We start from the raw sequence: 20,898 nt of genomic DNA, 5'->3' as shown, positions 1-20,898 counted from the left end.
GGATTCTGGTCTTGTAGCTGATTTCCAATTTAGTAGGTATCTCAGCTACCTGCTAAGGGAATGGTCTTCATGTTTGGGAAAACAAAGAGATGTTATAGATTTATGAGATGATGGTATCTTGTTATTTTGCTTCATATTTAACAATTTAATATATACTTTAAGTGCCTCTTATGGCCAAAGGATTTTGAGAGATGCAGAGGTAATTAATAAGGTTGTGCTCTACTTTTTAAGAGCTTATAGTCTATTAGGAAAGATTAACAAAGGCCCAAGTAATTACAACATAAAGTTCTACAACTGAGCTGTGACAGAGTCAAGGATACCTTGGGAGTAAGGTAAAATGATTTCTGCCTCCAGTGTTTTTTCTTTATCTCTGGCTTTCAGGAGTTTTGAGTACGATGTGTTTAGTATTTGTTTATGGGAATAGGGGACAGGAATGTTCTCTGTTGCCCTCGTCTTCTGTAATCTTTAACAGTTCCACTGTCTGTTATTCTCCCTGGTGGGGCTTTCTCAGTGATCCTGTCCTCTCCCGTGGCATTTGTGCTCTGCCTTGCGTCTGGTGGGCCTTGTGCAGGATAAATTTTTTCGCCCTTTCTTCAGTGATAGTAGACCTCTGATAGTATTCATCGAGTATGATGGGCTCAAGACTGTTTTATACCCTGTCTGCTAGGAGTAGAGGTTTTTTCTTTTACCCTTATTGCAACAGCAATGAGTCTTAGCTGATGTCTTGGTGGTGACGTGATTTGCTGCCCCTCCCACATGGCTTAGGCTTTTGTTGAGTAGGGGAGAAGTGTCCAGTCAGAGCTTTTTATGCCTTTTCTGCAGATGAGGCTGCTGCTCCCAGGACTGCACCAAGAAAGGAGGTTTTCTCTACTCTCCTGCCTTACCTCCAGTCTTTCTCCTGAGTGTCGTGGAGATCTGTGGAGAAAAGCCTGTAAGTGGCTATGAAATCCCCTTGTGTCTGTGAGTCCCAGGGGTTTTGCTAGCTCACACTCACTCAGCCTTTATCAATTTGTTAATAATTTTAGCTGAATTTTTATTACCTGGTTGTCTGGTGCTCTGCATCTCTTCCACCTTTGTTCTGCTACAGATGAGCCAATGCTTGCCTCCTGTCTCCTTGGAGAGGTCTGTCTTTAGATTTCAGTCTACTTGGTTGCCTTGCAACCTCAGCTTTCTGATACATTTAAGAAAAGTTAATTTATGGTTTATTTGCTATTCTTTATTTTTTTATTTTTGGGTCTCTTGGTAATGAACTCTTTTTAGTCTTAAAATGTCTTAATTTTATTGTATTTTGGGAGGATTTTTTGCTGGGTATAAAATAACCAATTGGCAGTTATTTTCTTTTAGTACTTTGAAAATACTTGGTTCCCATTGTTTTTTTGTTTTTTGTTTTTTTTTTGAGGAAGATTAGCCCTGAGCTAACATCTTCTGCCAATCCTCTTCTTTTTGCTGAGGAAGACTGGCCCTCAGCTAACATCTGTGCCCATCTTCCTCTACTTTATATGTAGGATGCCTGCCACAGCATGGCTTGCCAATCAACACATAGGTCCGTACCCAGGATCTGAGCTGTCAAACCCCAGGCTGCGCAACTGGGCCGGCCCCTTGGTTCCCATTGTTTATGTTGACAAGTCAGCTGTCAGTCTAGTTGTTGTTCATTTAAAGATAATGCATCTTTTTGTCTCTGGCCTTTAAGATTTTCCTTTTTGTCTTTGGTTTTTTGGCAGTGTTGTTATGATGTGCCTAGGTCTGGTTTTTCTGTCTTTGGGGTTTGTAGACCTTCTTAAATCTAAGACTTGGTATCTTCTATTAGTTTGGAAATTTCTTGGCCATTATCTTTAAATAGTGCTTCAGCCTCATTTTTTCTTTTCCTTCTGGGATTTCAGTTATATGGATGTTAGACTTTTTCACTGTGTCCCATGTGTCACTTGCATTCTTCTCATTCTTTACCTTCTATCCTTTTTTGACTTTGTGCTTCAGTCTTATTTTCTATAGGCCTATTTTCTAGTGTAGTACTCTTTTCTTCAGTTGTCTGGTTTGCTATTTTTATTTAACTCTTCCATTTGATTCTTAATTTCAGTTACCGTACTCTTCAATTCTAGAATTTCCGTTTGATTCCTTTTTTTATAAAGTCCATTTCTTTTCTTTCTTTCTTTTTTTTTTTTTGGGTAAGTAAGATTGGCCCTGAGCTAATATCTGTTGCCAATCTTCCTCTTTTTGCTTGAGGAATATTGTCCCTGAGCTAACACCTGTGCTAATCTTCCTCTATTTTGTATGTGGGGTGCTGTCACAGCATAACTTGACGAGCAGTGTGTAGGTCCGCTCCCGGAATCCAAACCCACAAACCCTGGACTGCTGAAGCATAGTATGCAGACTTAACCACTATGCCACCAGTCTGGCCCTAGATTCCATTTCTTAATGGAAATTCTCCAGTTTGTCTTCTAATTCCTTCAGTATATTAATCAGCTATTTGATTTTCCCCAAATTGTTTATTTTCAAAAATTCATAACTTGAAAGAATTGCATGGTGAAAACTCATAAATGATATACTCTTCTCCTCAATTTGACAGTTCTCATTTGCTTTCTTTCTGTCTCTCTCTTTTCTCTGGGTGTGTATTTTTTTTAACCTTTTGGAAGTTAATTACAGACCTTGTAATGCTGTTCCACTAAACATTTTGACATATAGCTTGTAAGAACAAGGACATTTTTCTAAACTAAACTAAAACCATTATCATCTCAAGAAATTTAAGATTGATATTATGGTTTTATCTAACATACAGTCCATATTCAAATTTCACAATTGTGTCACTTACAGCTTTCTAGTTTTTAAAAAATTTTATTTTCCCTAATCCAGGATCCAGTCAAGGATAATGCGTTACTTTTAGTTGTTATGTCTCTTTAGTTCCCCAGGGTACTTTTTTTTGTTTGTTTTATGATAGTGACATTAAGAAACAAATCTAGGCCCATTTTGTCTTTGTTTTTAATATGCCCAACTATTTAGATTTGTCTTTGAATTGTTGATTTCAAGTTCTTTGGATAAATACCCAATAGTGGAATAGCTAGGTCATATGGTATTTTGGTTTTTAATCTTTTGAGAAGTCTCCATGCTGTTTTCCATAGTGGCTGCACCAGTTTGCATTCCCACCAGCAGTGTATGTGGGTTCCCTTTCCTCCACATCCTCTCCAACATTTGTTGTTTTTTGTCTGGGTAATTATAGCCATTCTAACAGGTGTAAAGTGGTATCTTAGTGTAGTTTTGATTTGTATTTCCCTGATGATTAATGATGTTGAACATGTTTTCATGTGCCTGTTGGCCATCTGTATATCTTCTTTGGAAAAATGTCTCTTCATATCCTCTGCCCATTTTCTGATCAGGTTGTTTGTTTTTTTGTTGTTGAATTGTATGAGTTCTCTATATATTTTAGAAATCAACCCCTTGTCAGATATATGATTTGCAAGTATCTTCTCCCAGTTGGTGGGTCGTTGTTTTCATTTTGTTCATTGTTTCGTTTGCCTAACGGAAGCTTTCTGGTCTGGTGTAGTCCCATTTGTTTATTTTTTCTTTTGTTTCCCATGCCAGAGTAGACATGTATTCAAAAAGATGCTAAGACCAATGTCAAAGAGTGTATTGCCTGTATTTTTTTCTGAGAGTTTTATGGTTTCAGGTCTTACATTCAAGTCTTTAATCCATTTTGAGTTAATTTTTGTGTATGGTGTAAGATAATGGTCTATTTTCATTCTTTTGCGTGTGGCTGTCCAGTTTTTGCAACACCATTTATTAAAGAGACTTTCCTTTCTCCATTGTATGTTCTTGGCTCCTGTGTCGAAGATTAGCTGTCCAAAGATGTGTGGTTTTATTTCTGGGCTCTCAGTTCTGTTGCACTGATCGGTGTGTCTGTCTTTGTGCCAGTACCATGTTGTTTTGATTACTATGGCTTTGTAGTATATTTTGAAGTCAGTGATTGTGATGCCTGCAGCTTGGTTCTTTTTTCTCAAGATTGCTTTGCTATTCGAGGGCTTTTGTTGTTCCTTATAAATTTTAGGATTCTTTGTTCTACTTCTGTGAGGAATGTCATTGGGATTCTGATTGGGATTGCGTTGAATCCATAGATTGCTTTAGGTAATATGGGCGTTTTAACTATGTTTATTCTTCCAATCCACGAGCATGGAATGTCATTCCATTTCTTTATGTCATCTTCAATTTCTTTCAATAATGTCTTCTGGTTTTTATTGTGTAAGTCTTCCACTTCCTTCGTTAAATTTATTCCTAGATACTTTACTCTTTTTGTTGCGATTGTAAATGGGATTGTATTCTTGAGTTCTCTTTCTGCTAGCTCGTTGTTATTGTGTAGAAATGAAACTGATTTTTGTACGTTGATTTTTTTTTTTACCCTGCAACTTTGCTGTAGTTGTTGATTATTTCCAGTAGTTTTCTGGTGGATTCTTTAGGGTTTTCTGTATATAGGATCATGTTGTCCTCTAACAGTGAAAGAGTCACTTCTTCCTTTCCAGTTTGGATTCCTTTTATTTCTTTTTCTTGCATAATTGGTCTGGCCAAAACCTTCAGTACTATGTTGAATAGGAGTGGTGAGAGTGGGCACCCTTGTCTTATTCCTGTTCTCGGAGGGGTGACTCAGTTTTTGACCACTGAATATGATGTTGGCTGTGGGTTTGTCATATGTGGGCTTTATTATGTTGAAGTGCTTTCCTTCTATACTGATTTCATTGAGAGTTTTTAATCTTTGAGAATGTTCCATGTGCACTTGAGAAGAATGTGCTGTTTTTAGATGGAATGTTCACTATGTATCTGTTAATAAGTCCATCTGTTCTAGTTTTTCATTTAAGTCCTGTATTTCCTTGTTGACTTCCTATCTGGATGAGATATCCATTGACAAAAGTGGGATGTTGAGGTCCCCTACTATTATTGTGTTGCTGTTAATTTCTCCCTTTAGGTCTGTTACTAGTTGCTTTATATACTTGGGTGTTCTTGTGTTTAAGTGCATATATATTCATAAGTGTTATGTCCTCTTGTTGCAGTGTCCCTTTTATCATTATATACTGCCCTTCTTTGTCTTTTTTATCTTGAAGTCTGCTTTGATAGCACTATGGCAACACCTGCTTTCTTTTGCTTGCCGTTTGCTTGGAGTATTGTCTTCTGTCCCTTCACTCTGAGCCTGTGTTTGTCTTTAGAACTGAGAGATGTTTCCTGGAGGCAGCAAATTATTGGGTCTTATTTTTTAATCCATCCCACCACTCTGTGTCTTTTTTTTCTTCTTCTCCCCAAATCCCCTTAGTACCTAGTTTTATATTCTAGTTGTTGGTCCTTCTGGTTCTGCTTTGTGGAACACTACCTCAACATGGCTTGATGAGTGGTGCTAGGTGTGCGCCCAGGGTCTGAACTGGTGAAACACTGGGCTGCCAAAGCGGAGCATGGGAATTTAACCACTAGGCCATGGGGCCAGCCCTGACTCTCTGTCTTTTGATTGGAGAATTCAATGCATTTACATTTAGAGTAACTATTGCTATATGGGGCTTAATACTGCCATTTTATCTCCTGTTTTCTGCTTGTTCTGTATTTCCCATGTTTCTCTTCCCTTCTATTTCTGACTGTCCTTCTGGCAGGTCTTTTATTTATTTGTTTATTTGTTTATTTATTTATTTATTTATTTAAAGATTGGCACCTGAGCTAACAATTGTTGCCAGTCTGGTTTTTTTTTCCTGCTTTTTCTCTCCAACTTCCTCCAGTACATAGTTGTACCTTTTAGTTGTGGGTCCTTCGAGTTGTGGCATGTGGGACGCCACCTCACTGTGGCCTGACAAGTGGTGGCATGTCCATGCCCAGAATCTGAATCAGTGAAACCCTGGGCCACTGAAGTGGAGTATGCACACTTAACCACTCTGCCACAGGGCCGGCTCCCTGGCAGGTCTTTTTGGTGGGACTAGATCCCTTTAATCTGAGAAGGGATTGAGCAGATTCTAAACTGTTTCTCTTTCTTTTTGTGGTAAAATATATGTAACATAAAATTTACTATTTTAACTATTTTTAAGTGTACAATTCAGTGACATTAAGTACATTCACATTGCTGTACAGCCATCACCACACTTGTCTCCAGAATTTTTTCATCTTCTCCAACTGAAACTTTGTACCTGTTAAATTGTAACTCTCCCCATCATCCCCATCCTTCAACCCCTGGTGACCAAAATTCTAACTTTGTCACTGTGAATTTGGCTATTCTAGATACCTCATGTAAGTGGAATCATACGCTATGTATCCTTTCGCATCTGGCTTATTTCACTTACCATAATGTCTTCGAGGTTCATTCATGTTGTAGCGTGTAATAGTACTTCCTCTTTAAGGCTGCATATTATTCCACTGTATGTATATGCCACATTTTGTTTATTCATTTATCTATCAATGAACATTTGAGTTGCTTTCAACTTTTGGCTGTTGTGAAATATGCTGCTATGATCATTGGTGTGTAAATATCTGAGCCCCTGCTTTCAGTTGTTTTGGGTATATACCCATAAGTGGAGTTGCTGGATCACATGGTAATTTTATTTTTCATTCTTTGAGGAACTGCCCTACTATTTTCCATAGTGCCTGCACCATTTTACATTCCCACCCGCAATGCACATAGTTCCAGTTTCTCCACATCATCACCAACACTTGTTTTTTTTTCTTGATAGTAGCTATCCTAAAGAGTGAGGTAGTATCTTATTGTGGTTTTGATTTGCATTTCACTATGATTAGTGATGTTGAACATCTTTTCATGTGCTTATTAGCCATTTGTATATCTTTTGGGAGAAATGTCTATTCAATTCCTTTGCCCATTTTTTAATTCAGTTGTTTGGTTTTTGTTGTTTTTGAGTTGTATGAGTGGGTTTTTGTGTTTTGTTTTGTGGGGGTTTTTTTGCTGTGGAAGTTTAGCCCTGAGCTAACATTTGTATCAGTCTTCCTCTTTTTTTTTTTCCTTTTTGAGGAAGATTAGCCCTAAGCTAATTCTCCTCATTTTGCTGAGGAAGACTGGCCCTGAGCTTACGTTCGTGCCCATCTTCCTCTATTTTGTATGTGGGATGCCTGCCACAGCATGGCTTGGTAAGAAGTGCGTATGTCCGCATATGGGATCCGAACCAGCGAACCCTGGGCTGCCAAAGTGGAACGTGTGAACTTAACTGCTGTGCCACTGGGCCAGCCCCCAGTGTTCCTCTATTTTGTATGTGGGTCACTGCTACGGCATGGCTGACCAATGGTGTAGGTCCACACCTGAGCTAACATCCATGCCAATCTTTCTCTATTTTTTAGTATGTGGGCCACCAGCACAGCATGGCTGCTAACAGAGCACTATAGGTCTGCACCTGGGAGCCAAACCCAGACTGCCAAAGCTGAGCATGCTGAACTTAACCACTAGGACACTGGGGCTGGCCCCATCATTGGGATTGCATTGAATCTGTAGATCACTTTGGTTAGTACTGAAACAATAGTAAGTCTTCAAATCCTTGAACACGGGATGTCTTTCCATTTATTGGTGTCTTTAATTTCTTTCAACAGTGTTTTGTAGTTTTCAATGTACAAGTCTTTTTGCCTCCTTGCTTTATTCATGAGTATTTTGTTATTTTTCATGCTATCGTAAATGCAGTTGTTCTCTTAATTTCCTTTTGAGGATGTTCATTGTTAGTGTATGAAAACAACTGATTATTGGATGTTGATTTTGTATTTTGCAACTTTGTTGAATTCCTTTATTAGTTCTAACAGGTTTTTTTGGAATCTTTAGAGTTTTCCATATATAAGATTGTCATATGGGAGCAGACATCATTTCACCTCTTCCTGTCCAATTTGGATGCCTTTTATTTGTTTTGCCCACTTGCTCTGGCTAGAACTGTTCAACTATGTTGAATAGAAGTGGCAAAAGTGGGCATCCTTGTCTTGTTCCTGATCTTAGAGTTTTGAAAAGCTTTCAGTCTTTGATCATTGAGTAAGATGTTTGTTATGGGTTTTTCATGTATGGTCTTTATTACGTTGGGATAGTTTCCTTCTTTTCCTGGTTTGTTGAGTGTCTTTATCATGAAAGGGTGTTAAATTTTGTCAGATGCTTTTTGGGCATCAATTGTTTATGTGTTTTTGTTCTTCATTCTGTTAATATGCTGTATTATATTGTTCGGTTTTTATATATTGAACCACTCTTGCATTCCATGAATAAATCCCTCTTGGTTATGGTGTATAATCCTTTACTGTACTGTTGAATTCAGCTTGCTGTTATTTTGTTAAGGTTTTTTTGGTATCAGTATCTATAAGGGCTATTGGTCTTTAGTTTTCTTTTCTCATAGTATCTTTGTCTGGCTTTGGTGTCAGAGGAATGCTGGCTTCATAGAATGAATTAGGAATGTTCCCTCTGCCTCTTCAAGTTTTTGGAAGTTTGAGAAGGATTGGTGTTAATTCTTCTTTAAATGTTTGATAGAATTCACCAGTAAAGCCATCTGATGCTGAGCTTTTCTTTGTTGGGAGGTTTTTGATTACTCATTCAATCTTTACTACAGTTATGTGCTGCATAACTATGTTTTTGTCAATGACAGATCGCATATATGATGGTCTTCCCATAAGATTAGTACCATATAGCCTGGGTGTGTAGTAGGCTATACTGTCTCGGTTTGTGTAAGTACACTCTGTGATGTTTGCATAATGACGAAATCACCTAACGATGCATTTCTCAGAATGTATTCCTGCTGTTAAATGTTGCATGACTGTAGTTATAGTCATATAGTAATATTGTCTGTTCAGATTTTCTGTTTATTCTTGATTCAGTCTTGGTACATTGTATGTTTCTAAGAGTGTGTCCATTTCTGGACACATAGATTATCTGACTTGTTGGTGTACAGTTAAGAGTATGTTATTTAATTTACACATATTTTCCAGGTTTTTTTCCATATGAATTTTCCAGTTTTTCTTCTGGTATTTCTAGTTTCATTTCACTGTGATTGGAAAAGATATGTTCTATGATTTCAGTCTTTCTACATTTATTAAGACTTGTTTTGTGGCCTAACATCTGTTCTGTCCTGGAGAAGTCTTTTTGAGGTATATTTCCTGTTACTAGAGTATTTACTAGGCCCCCTCTTCCTTGGCAGGCTCTGAATTCCAGTTTTCATCTCCCCAGTCTAGTGAGACTGCCCAAAACTCTTAAGCTTCTTAAGCCTCTCGTCTTCCACATTCAAATACACAAGTACCTTGAGGGAAAAAGTGGAGCCAAATAATGGGTTGAACTCTCTGCTCTTCCAGTCCCTGTCTGTGGAATCTGTGGCCTCATGTTCTAACAATCTTGGTAGTTTTGGTGTCTTCAGAGTTCTTTTTTGTATTTAATTCATCTTTTGTCTTTGGTTTTGGCTGGAAAATTGGTGTAATGCCAGCTAGTGTGATAAACGCAAAGTTGAAACACCTGATAAATGTTATGAGCACAGTAGCTTGAGGTTGTTTAAGGAGCATATGGAGTATAAAACTAACTCTTCTGTGTTAAAAAGCTTCACTACACTTTCTAAAAAAGTATGTGTACAGGGATACCTTGGAGATATTGCAGATTTGGTTCCAGACGACCACAATAAAGGGAATATTGCAATTAAGTGAGTCACACAAATTATTTTGGTTTCTCAGTGCATATAAAAGTTATGTTTACACTATACTGTAGTCTGTTAAGTGTGCAATAGTATTATGTCTAAAAAATAATGTACGTGTCTTAATTAAAAAATAGTTTATTGCTAACCATCATCTGAGCCTTCAGCAAGTCATAATCTTTTTTTGTTTTAAGATTTTATTTTTCCTTTTTCTCCCCAAAGCCCCCAGTACATAGTTGTGTATTTTTTTCTCTTTTTTTTTAAAAAATTCCTTTTAAATTTTTTTATATTTTGAGGAAGATTAGCCCTGAGCTAACTACTGCCATTCCTCCTCTTTTTGCTAAGGAAGACTGGCCCTGAGCTAACATCTGTGCCCATCTTCCTCTACTTTATATGTGGGATGCCTGCCACAGCATGGCTTGCCAAGCAGTGCCATGTCCGCACATGGGATCTGAACTGGTGAACCCCGGGCCACGGAAGCGGAATGTGCACACTTAACCGCTGTTCTACTGGGCCGGGCCGGCCCTGGTTGTGTATTTTTAGTTGTGAGTCCTTCTAGTTGTGGCATGTGGGATGCTGCCTCAGCATGGCTTGATGAGCTGTGCCATGTCTGCACCCAGGATCTGAACCAGCGAAACCCTGGGCTCTTGAAGCAGAGTGTGTGAACTTCGCCACTCGGCCACAGGGCCGGCCCCATCTTAATCTTTTTCTTGGTGAGGATCTTGTGAAAAATTCAGTATCTGCAGAGTGCAGTAAAGCAAAGCGCAATAAGATGAGGTATGCTTGTAATTTAAATTGTTACAAAAAGGTTGTTACAAGATCTGCACCTTTGTTTTTTCATTGTCTATCTTAGAGAGCTTTCCATATTAAGAATACAAATCCATCTCTATTTATTTTTTCAACAAATTTTTTATTGAGTTCATAATAGTTTACATCATTGTGAAATTTCAGTTGTACATTATTTCTTGTCTGTCACCACATAAATGCTCCCCTTTACCCTCTCTGCCCACTCCACAGCCCCCTTCCCCTGGTAACCACTGAAGTGGTTTCTTTGTCTATGTGTTTGTTCATTTTCCACATATGAGTGAAATCATCTGGTGTTTGTCTTTCTCAGTCTGGCTTATTTCACTTAGCATAATTCCCTCCAGGTCCAACCATGTTGTTCCCAGTGGGTGATTGTGTCTTTTTTATGGCTGAGTAGTAGTCCATTGTGTGTATATATATATATATATATATATATATACACACACCACATCTTCTTTATCCAATCATTGGTCGATGGGCACTTGGATTGTTTCCATGTCGTGGCTATTGAGAATAGTGCTACAGTGAACATAGGGGTACATATGTTACTTTGAGTTCTTGATTTCAAGTTGTTTGGCTGGATACCCAGTAGTGGAATGGCTGAGTCATATGGTATTTAGACTTTTAGTTTTGTGAAGAATCTCCATACTGTTGTCCGTAGTGGCTGCACCAGTTTGCCTTCCCACCAGCAGTGGATGAGGATTCCCTTTTCTTCACACCCTCCCCAAAATTTGTTATTTCTAGTCTTAGTGATTATAGCCATTTAACAGGCATAAGGTGGTATCTTAATGTAATTTTGATTTGCATTTCTGTGATGATTTGTGATGTTGAACATCTTTTCATGTGTTTATTGGCCATCTGTATATCTTCTGTGGAAAAATGTCTGTTCATATCCTCTGCCCATTTTTTGATTGGGCTGTTTGTTTCTTTGTTGTTCAGTTGTGTGAGTTCTTTATATATTATGGAGATTAACCCCTTGTCTGATACATGATTTGCAAATGTTTTCTCCCAGTTGATGGGTTGTCTTTTTGTTTTGCTCCTAGTTTGTTTTGCCTTGCAGAAGCTCTTTAGTCTGATGAAGTCCTGTTTGTTCATTTTTTCTTTTGTTTCCCTTGTCTGAGAAGACATGGTATTCAAAAAGATCCTTTTAAGTTCGATTTCAAAGAGTCTACTATCTTTGTTAACTTCCAGGAGTTTTATGGTTTCAGGACTTATCTTCAAATCTTTGATCCATTTTGAGTTTATTTTTGTGTATGGTGTGAGATAATGGTCTACTTTCATTCTTTTGGCTGTCCAGTTTTCCCAACACCATGTATTGAAGAGACTATGTTTTCTCCATTTTATGTTCTTGGCTCCTTTGTTGAAGATTAGCTGTCCGTAGATGTGTGGTTTTATTTCTGGGCTTTCAGTTCTGTTGCACTGATCTGTATGTCTGTTTCTGTGCCAGTACCATGTTGTTTTGATTACTATAGCTTTGTAGTATATTTTGAAGTCAGGGATTGTGATGCCTCCAGCTTGGTTCTTTTTTCTCAGGATTGCTGTGCTGTTCGAAGTCTTTTGTTGTTCCATATAAATTTTAGATTCTTTGCTCTATTTCTGTGAAGAATGTCATTGGGATTTTGTTTGGGATTGCATTGAATCTGTAGATTGCTTTGGGTAATATGGACGTTTTAACTATGTTTATTCTTATGTTATTCAATCCATGTTCATGGAATCTCTTTCCATCTCTTTATGTCATCATCTATTTGTTTCAATGATGTCTTAATAGTTTTCATTGTATAAGTCCTTCACCTCCTTGGTTAAATTTACTCCTAAATACTTTACTCTTTTTGTTGCTGTTGTAAATGGAATTGTATTCTTGAGTTCTCTTTCCGTAAGTTTGTTATTAGAGTATAGAAATGCAACTGATTTTTGTAAGTTGATTTTGTACCCTGCAACTTTACTGTAGTTGTTAATTATTTCTTTTTTTTGAAAGGTTGACACCTGAGCCAACATTCTTGTCAATTTTCCTTTTTTTTAATTCTTTGTCTCCTCAAAGCCCCCCAGTACATAGTTGGATATTCTAGTTATGAGTGCCTCTGGTTGTGCTATGTGGAGTGCCTCTGGTTGTGCTATGTGGAGTACCTCTGATTGTGCTATGTGGAACGCTGCCTCAGTGTGGCCTGATGAACAGTGCCATGTCTGTGCCCAGGATCCGAACCAGCGAAACCCTGGGCTTCTGAAGCAGAACCTGTGAACTTAACCACTTGGCCACAGGCCAGCCCCGTTAATTGTTTCTAATAGTTTTCCCGTGGATTCTTTGGGGTTTTCTATATATAAGATTATGTTGTCTGCAAACAGTGACAGTTTCACTTCTTTGCTTCCTATTTGAATTCCTTTTATTTCTTTCTCTTGCCTAATTGCTCTGGCCCAAACCTCCCAAACAGTACTCTGTTAAATAAGAGTGCTGATAGTGGGCATTCTTGTCTTGTTTCTGTTCTCAGAGGGATGGCATTGAGTTTTTCCTCATTGAGTATGATATTAGCTGTGGGTTTGTCTTACATGGCCTTTATTGTGTTGAGATAATTTCCTTCTGTCCCCATTTTGTTAAGAGTTTTTATCATAAGTGGCTGTTGGATCTTGTCAAATGCTTTCTCTGCGTCTATTGAGATGATCATTTGGTTTTTATTCCTCATTTTGTTAATGTCGTGTATTACATCGATTGGTTTGCGGATGTTGAGTCATCTCTGTGTCCCTGGTATAAATCCCACTTGATCGTGATGTATGATCTTTTTGATGTATTGCTGTATTTGCGTTGCCAATATTTTGTTGAGGATTTTTGCATCTACGTTCATGCAGTTTTCCTTTTCTGTGTTGTCCCTGTCAGGCTTTGGTATCAGAGTGGTGTTGACCTTGTAGAATGTATTAGGAAGCATTCCATCTTCCCTAATTTTTTGGAATAGCTTGAGAAGGATAGGTATTAAATCCTCTCTGAAAGTTTGGTAGAATTCTTCAGGGAAGCCATCTGGTCCTGGGCTTTTATTATTTGGGATGCTTTTGATTACAGTTTCAATCTCTTTCCTTGTGATTGGTCTGTTCAGATTATCTATTGCTTCTTGATTCAGCTTTGGGAGGTTGTAAAAGTCTAAGAATTTTTGTTGGCATATAGCTTTTCGTAGTATTCTCTTATAATCTGTTGTACTTCACTGGTATCCATTGTTATTTCTCCTCTTTCATTTCTAATTTTACTTATCTGAGCTTTCTGTCTTTTCTTTGTAAGCCTGGCTAGGGGTTTGTCAGTTTTGTTTATCTTCTCAATGAACCAGCTCTTCATTTCATTGATCCTTTCTACAGCCTTTTTTGTTCCAATAGCATTTATTTCTGCTCTGATGTTTATTATTTCTCTCCTTCTGCTGACTTTGGGCTTTGTTTGTTCTTCCTTTTTCTAATTCAATTAGGTGTCGTTTGAGAGTACTTATTTGGGATTTTTCTTGTTTGTTAAGGTGAGCCTGTATTGCGATGAATTTCCCTCTTAATAAGGCTTTTGCTGCATCCTATATGAGTTGGTATGGTATGTTTTCATTTTCATTTGTCTCCAGATATTTTTTGATTACTCCTTTAATTTCTTCATTGATCTATTTCTTGTTCAATAGCATGTTGTTTAGTCTCCACATCTTTGTCTCTTTCTCACCGTTTTTTCTGTACTTAATTTCTGGCTTCATAGCGTTGTGATTGGAAATGATGCTTGTTATTATTTCAATCTTAAATTTATTGAGGTTTGCCTTGTTTCCCAACATATGGTCTGTCCTTAAGAATGTTCTTTGTGCGCTTGAGAAGAATGTATGTTCTGCTGTTTTTGGATATGGTGTTCTCTATATGTCTATTATGTCCACCTGGTCTAGCTTTTCATTTAATTCTGTTTCCTTGTTGATTTTCTGTCTGGATGATCTATCCATTCATGTGAGAGGAGTGTTGAGGTCCCCTACTATTATGGTGTTGCTATTAAGATCTCCTTTTAGGTTTGTTAATAGTTGCTTTACGTGCTTTTGTGCTCCTGTGTTGGGTGGATAGATATTTATAAGTATTATGTCTTCTTGGTGGAGTGTCCCTTTGATCATTATATACTGCCCCCTTTGTCTCTCTTTATCTGTCTTATCTTGAAGTCTACTTTGTCTGATAGAAGTGTTGTGACACCTGCTTTATTTTCTTTATTTTTAATTTTTTTTTAAAGATTTTATTTTTTCCTTTTTCTCCCCAAAGCCTCCCGGTACATAGTTGTGTATTCTTCGTTGTGGGTTCTTCTAGTTGTGGCATGTGGGACGCTGCCTCAGCGTGGTCTGATGAGCAGTGCCATGTCCGCACCCAGGATTCGAACTAACGAAACACTGGGCCGCCTGCAGCGGAGCGCGCGAACTTAACCACTCGGCCACGGGGCCAGCCCGACACCTGCTTTATTTTGTTTGCATTAGCTTGGAGTATTGTTCTTGTGTCCCTTCACTCTGAGCCTGTGTTTGTCATTGGAGCTGAGATATGTTTCCTGGAGGCAGCATATTGTTGGGTCTCACTCTTTAATCCATCTCACCACTTTGTGTATTTTTATTGGAGAATTCAATCCGTTTATGTTTAGGATGATTATCAATATATGAGGGCTTGATGCTGCCATTTTATCGCCTGTTTTCCAGTTGTCCTGCATTTCATTTGTTTCTCGTCCTGTGTATTTTGGTCTACCAGTTGAGTTATGTAGTTTTTTATGTTGTTTCTTTGTTTTCTCCTTATTTATTATTTGTCTGTCCTGCGTTTTTGTTTAGTGGTTATCATGAGGTTTATATTCAAAATCTCATGTATAAGATAGTCCATTTTCTGATGGCCTCTTATTCCTTAGACTAAACCACTTCACTCCTTTTCCTCCTCCCCTCCTAAGTTGTTTTTCTCACATTTTATTCCATCATGTGTTGTGAGTTTGTGGTTAAAATGACAAGATTATCTGTTTTTGGTGTTTTCCTCCTTCTTTAGTATTTGCTAACCTGTTCTGATGTATAGCTACAATTTTCTGATTTTTGTCTATCTATTTATCTTCTTACTCTATGCTTTCTAAACCTTTTCTCCCTCCACCCCCCCCCCCCCCCCCCCCCAGGTATGAGGACCTTCTTGAGGATTTCTTGTAGGGGGGCTCTCATTGCTATGAACTCCCGTAGCTTTTGTTTTTTTATTTATTTTTTATTTTTTTTTTTATTTTTTTCCTTTTTCTCCCCAAAGCCCCCCAGTACATAGTTGTATATTCTTCATTGTGGGTCCTCCTAGTTGTGGCATGTGGGACGCTGCCTCAGCGTGGTTTGATGAGCAGTGCCATGTCCGCTCCCAGGATTCGAACCAACGAAACACTGGGCCGCCTGCAGCGGAGCGCGCGAACTTAACCACTCGGCCACGGGGCCAGTCCCCCGTAGCTTTTGTTTATCTGGGAAAGTTTTTATTTTTCCATCATATCTGAAGGATATTTTTGCTTCATAGAATATTCTTGGCTGAAAGTTTTTGTCCTTCAGATATTTGAATATATCATTCCAGTCTCTCCTAGCCTGTAAGGTTTCTGAAGAAAAATCCACTGAAAGCCTGATAGGGGTTCCTTTCTAGGCTATTTTCTTCTGCTTTGCTGCCCTCAGTATTTTTTCTTTGTCATTCACTTTTGCCATTTCACTACTATATGCCTTGCAGTAGGTGTTTTTACATTGACATATTTAGGAGATCTAGTAGCCTTTTCCACATGGATTTCCATCCCTTTCCCTGTGTTTGGGAAATTCTCTGCTATTGTTTCTTTGAACAAGCTTTCTGCTCCATTCTCCTTCTCTTCTCCCTGTGGAATCCCTAAAATTCTTAAGTTGCATTTCCTGAGTTGGACATTTCTCAGAGACTTTCTTCATTTCTTTTTAGTCTTAGTTCTTTCTCCTCTATCTAGAGCATTTCAGGATGTCTGTCCTTGATTATGCTGATTCGCTCTTCTGTGTTGTCTGCTCGAGCATTCAGGGATTCCATATTTTGTTTTATCTCTTCCATGTGTCTTTCATCTCCATTATTTCTGATTGATTCTTCTTTATAGTTTCAATTGGTTGTGAAGTAGGTCCTGAACTTGCTGAATTATTTCTCTATGTTCTCTTTTAACTCATTGAGATTTTTGATGACAGCTGTTTTGAATTCTCTATCATTTAGATTACATATTTCTGTGTCCTCAGGACTGATTTCTGAGTCCTTGTCATTTTCTCTCTGGGCTGGAGATGTAATGTAATTTTTGATCCTGTTAGAAGGAATGCCTCTGTTTTTGGGCATTGTGGTATTATTTGGTTACAGTTACGCCCATTGCCACTGGGTGGATGTCACTAGCTTTGCATTCTGAGCCCTCTGCGTTTGCCAAGATCCCAGGCACTGGAGCTAGCCCTGGGCAGGTTGCGGGGAGGGGTGCTTTCTTCTACATTCTCTCAGGGTTTTCTCGCTTTGCCCTCACTATCTGCTCTCCTGGGGTGTTGACTTGATGAGGTCACCCCCACATTAGCTTCCACCTCGGTAGGGGCTTTCCCCTAGGCTGCGAAGTGGGGATCTTTGATGTTCCTGTGAAGGAACGTGCCTTCCCCCTGTTCATTCCCTCTCAGACGCTGCCTGTGTCCCGGCTCCCAGTCTTTTGGGCAGGGAGTGAAGTTTTCTCTTATCCCATTCCACCTCCTCTGAGGGGGGCTCCCTTGTCTCCACCCTCCATTGTATGGCTCCTTGGGTGTCTCAGATGTCTTTCGTGTTGTGTTTGTATGTCCTGTGTTGGAGTATGAATGTCTTTTTCGTTGTATGGTGGAGGGGGGAGATTACCTGGAAAGCTCACACCACCATGATGCTGACGTCACTTAGTCTTTATTTTTAAAGGCAATTTCAAAGGACATGTTAAAAAAATATTCAGACATTATTAAAGGTCCTTGAAAAATAAATCTCCTTTGCATCCCTGCCCCATGTTTACCAGTTCCCCAAAAAGAAATCGTTTTTTCTGTTTTGTTTTGACTTCCTCTGTTTTTATAAGGGCTTTTCTGCAGATTTTGAGGCTTCATAGAATCTTTCTGCTATTATTTTTAAAAATATCAGTTTGTGCAAAGTATATTTTTTCTTCTTTTTGTGAGGAAGATTTGTCCTGCGCTAGCATCTGTTGCTAGTCTTCCTCTTTTTGCTTGAGGAAGATTGCCCCTGAGCTAATATAATATCTGTGCCAGTCTTCCTCTATTTATTGGTATGTGGGATGCTACCTCAGTATGGCTCGAGGAGCAGTGTGTACGTTTGTGCCCAGGATCTGAACCTGGGAACTCCAGGCCGCCAAAGCAGAGTAAAAGCATTTAACCACTTGGGCATGGGGCTGGCACTGAGCAAAATAAATTTTGATGGCCTATTAAATCATAGACGTATTTAGGTTATTGGTTAGATAATGAATGGCTAAAAACTTTGTGGCCTGGAAGATGTTTTGTGATATTATGCCAGGAGTGAAAGGTACAAGAAATTAATAAAATGTGTTTTATCTGCAGGGAACCTAGTTTTTCATGCTTATTTTCCACCAATTTATTATTTGATTTAAAGCTAAGTTTTATGTCAATAAGCCTATCATTGTGAATTTTAAGGTCTCTATTTTCAGTTTACTTTGGGAACTTGTACAGACCATTTATTCTACCTCTTTCTTTTCCTTGATTTCTTGTTTATCTTTGGAAAGATATTGAAGAATTATTATGTATAACTTGCAAAGTGTTCTAGCTTCATAAGAAATTGACTAAGTTAGTCTGTGTGATCTCTCTTCACAGTTGGCTCTGTTCCTGAATTGAGATTGAAAAGTTTTTTCAGTTCATTATTGCCAGCCCATTTTAGCCTTCTCTGGTGAACAGGCAGTTTTCAGTAGAATTGGATTAGAATTTGTCAGTTAATTAGTTACCTACTGTGTACTGCACAATTTTGTTCCCAGAGTTATCTTTCGTAATAGGACTACTCCCTTTTATAACTCTGATTAGCTGTTAGAGACCAAATTCTATGCTTTTGTTCTATATATTATTTCCATAGATAAATATATTTTCCTGTGAAAATTATTTTAGTAACATGTATAGCACTTTGCCAAATATAAATACATCAGAAAATAATTGAATCATGTGAAGATTGTTTTCCTGCTGTTTTATTCAGGAACTACAGATTGAAATGTAGGCCTATTGAGACCAATATGAAATATAGTCTCCTATTTATAGGATATATTAAAATAGCTTCCAGACTCAATTCTCAGAGTGAACAAAGCTTATTTTAAGTGGAAAAGAGAGGAAACATCCACCTGTAGATAGGGGTTTGGAGTTACACAGTGACATTTTAGTTTTAGTAGAAATTTCTGGAATACTTTTCTTCTTACTCTACCCCCTACGCTGTTAATGATTCTAGTCAGCAAGATTAGATCTATTGATGCAGTTGATAACTCTCAATGCCTTCCTAGAATGAGTCAGGAGATTTTAGGTAATACTTTTGTTGAACAGGGCCTATAAATATATAGTTGAAGTATTGGCTGAATTAATGGGTGTTTTAGCTTCTCATATTTTTGTTTTATTATATATCAGCCCAAATATGGTTATATATGTATTGAGGTTGTATGGCATTGAAATTATGTAGAAAAGTCGTCTCTAAGACATTTTTGTCTGATCTACTTTCAGGTCCATGCGTGGGAGATTTCAGATCAATTGTTACAGATCCGACAGGATGTGGAATCATGCTATTTTGCTGCACAGACCATGAAAATGAAGATTCAGACCTCATTTTATGAGCTCCCCACAGACTCTCATGCCTCTTTACGGGACTCATTACTAACCCATATCCAGAACTTGAAAGACTTGTCACCTGTCATTGTAACACAGGTAAATCCTGTGCTTCGCTTTAGGGAAATTTGTAAGACCATTTGGATTTATGAAGTTAATTTTGATTGACATTGCTTGGCCGCAGGAAGTAATGTTAACTTTATTACAGACTCATTGCTATATTCTTCTAAGTGGCTAGAAAGTGAAAATTTAAATCTTTTGTCTTAGTCTTAAAGTTCATTTGATTTCAAACTAACCTAAATACCAGAAGTGGGGGAGGTAGGTGAGTGTAGGTTTACACAGATAGGCAGTTGCCGCCCTGCCCCGCCCCCTCACATTAAAATTGCAGATGATAAAAAAGAAAACTACATTGTCTTGGGTCAGAGGTCTACATAGTTGCATTTTTAAAAAATCCTTTCTAGACCGATTGGCTAGTAAAAGTCTCATGAATGAAATGGCGAACTAGAGTATCTGACATCTCCCCCTTAGACAGGGAGGTAAGTTAGAAAGGGAAGGAAACTGGAAGCTTCAGTGAATGTATTCTTACACATGTTCTCTGCCTGGCATAGAAGTGCCCTTGAAGAGGAAGGAGGCTTTTGCGTAAGGCTTCAAGATGAGAAATGGAAAGAGAAGGGAAATGGCAGTCCATTACTTGAGGAGTGAGTCAAAGGGCTGACTTTGTCAGTAGCTTTGGCCTTATTGCAAAGTATAATTTATCCATGAAGTTCTATGGTATTGCCAAATAAAAGTAAGTATTGATGTAGTCTGAGGAAAATCTATAGTCTGTTCTGACTACTTTTTGGTTTTGTTTTTTTCTTCATTTTTAAAAGTTAAACTTTTAAATCCTAGCAATTTATAGCTAGCCCAGAAGAGTTTACATGATATATATAGTTGTGGGGGTGGGGGGAGGAGGGGGTTGTCAGTCTTAGTTGTCATGTTGTTTGGAAGAACTTTAGTTTCTTTTTTTTCCATTTAATATTATGGTAACTCTGTTCATCTGTTCTATTCATTTATTTAATCTCTTCTTATTCAGCTGGCTTTAGCAATAGCAGACCTTGCCCTACAGATGCCTTCCTGGAAGGGATGTGTACAAACATTGGTGGAAAAGTAAGTACTTGTATTGACTGTATGCTAGCATTTGGAATTACTATTAACTTACAGAGAAATTTGTTAGTAATAGCTAAACATTTGGACCATTTCCCCAAACCCTTAACATAGAATTATTTATTATTAAATTTTGTTCGATTAGAAGAAAATCATTTAAAATTTAAATACTACAGAAATATGTCATGTGGGACTACATAAAAGATCCTCATAATTTATACACACACTTACACATTCCTTGAATTAACTGCAGCAAAGTCCTTTATTGCTTTGTGGATCACTCCCACCAACTGACGTATCCACAGTTCTGTAAAAATGTTGTCAAAATGTTTAATGTTATATTAAATTGAAAGTCATTATGAATATACGTTCTTACTAGTTGGGGTTTGTTTTCATGTCTATCAAAGGGACAATATTATTTTTAGATATATGGAGACTGCTCCTTTGAATAAAGCATTTCCTCATGGTCTTGGCAAATAATCTGGATATTTGCTTGCATTTTAGCATTTGCTGAGAAACTTATTTTGAAGAAAGTGGATGTCCTTTTTACCTGCAACTATAGTGTGTCATTAAAGCCTTTA

General features: G+C 38.0%; 1 protein-coding gene across 16 annotated transcripts in view; it reads left to right on the top strand.

The window, feature by feature from the left end:
• TNPO3 (transportin 3) overlaps positions 1–20,898 on the top strand; it is an 88,499-nt gene that overhangs the window by 14,659 nt on the left and 52,942 nt on the right. For 6 of the 16 annotated variants that reach the window (XM_070265809.1, XM_070265812.1, XM_070265811.1 and 3 more), the window contains 3 exons: positions 19,073–19,273; positions 19,783–19,961; positions 20,247–20,320. In XM_070265809.1, the coding sequence (XP_070121910.1) occupies positions 20,280–20,320 (41 nt within the window). In that variant the 5' untranslated portion in view covers positions 19,073–19,273; positions 19,783–19,961; positions 20,247–20,279. Of the gene's footprint in view, positions 1–822; positions 932–19,072; positions 19,274–19,782; positions 19,962–20,246; positions 20,321–20,898 lie in introns of all 16 variants that reach the window. The other 10 variants (XM_023639653.2, XM_023639656.2, XM_070265804.1 and 7 more) reach the window with 3 other exon arrangements.

The sequence above is a fragment of the Equus caballus genome, chromosome 4 (genome assembly GCF_041296265.1).
Source record: "Equus caballus isolate H_3958 breed thoroughbred chromosome 4, TB-T2T, whole genome shotgun sequence".
In the NCBI taxonomy this organism is placed as follows: domain Eukaryota; kingdom Metazoa; phylum Chordata; class Mammalia; order Perissodactyla; family Equidae; genus Equus; species Equus caballus.
This window is presented reverse-complemented; position numbering and strand designations above follow the sequence as displayed.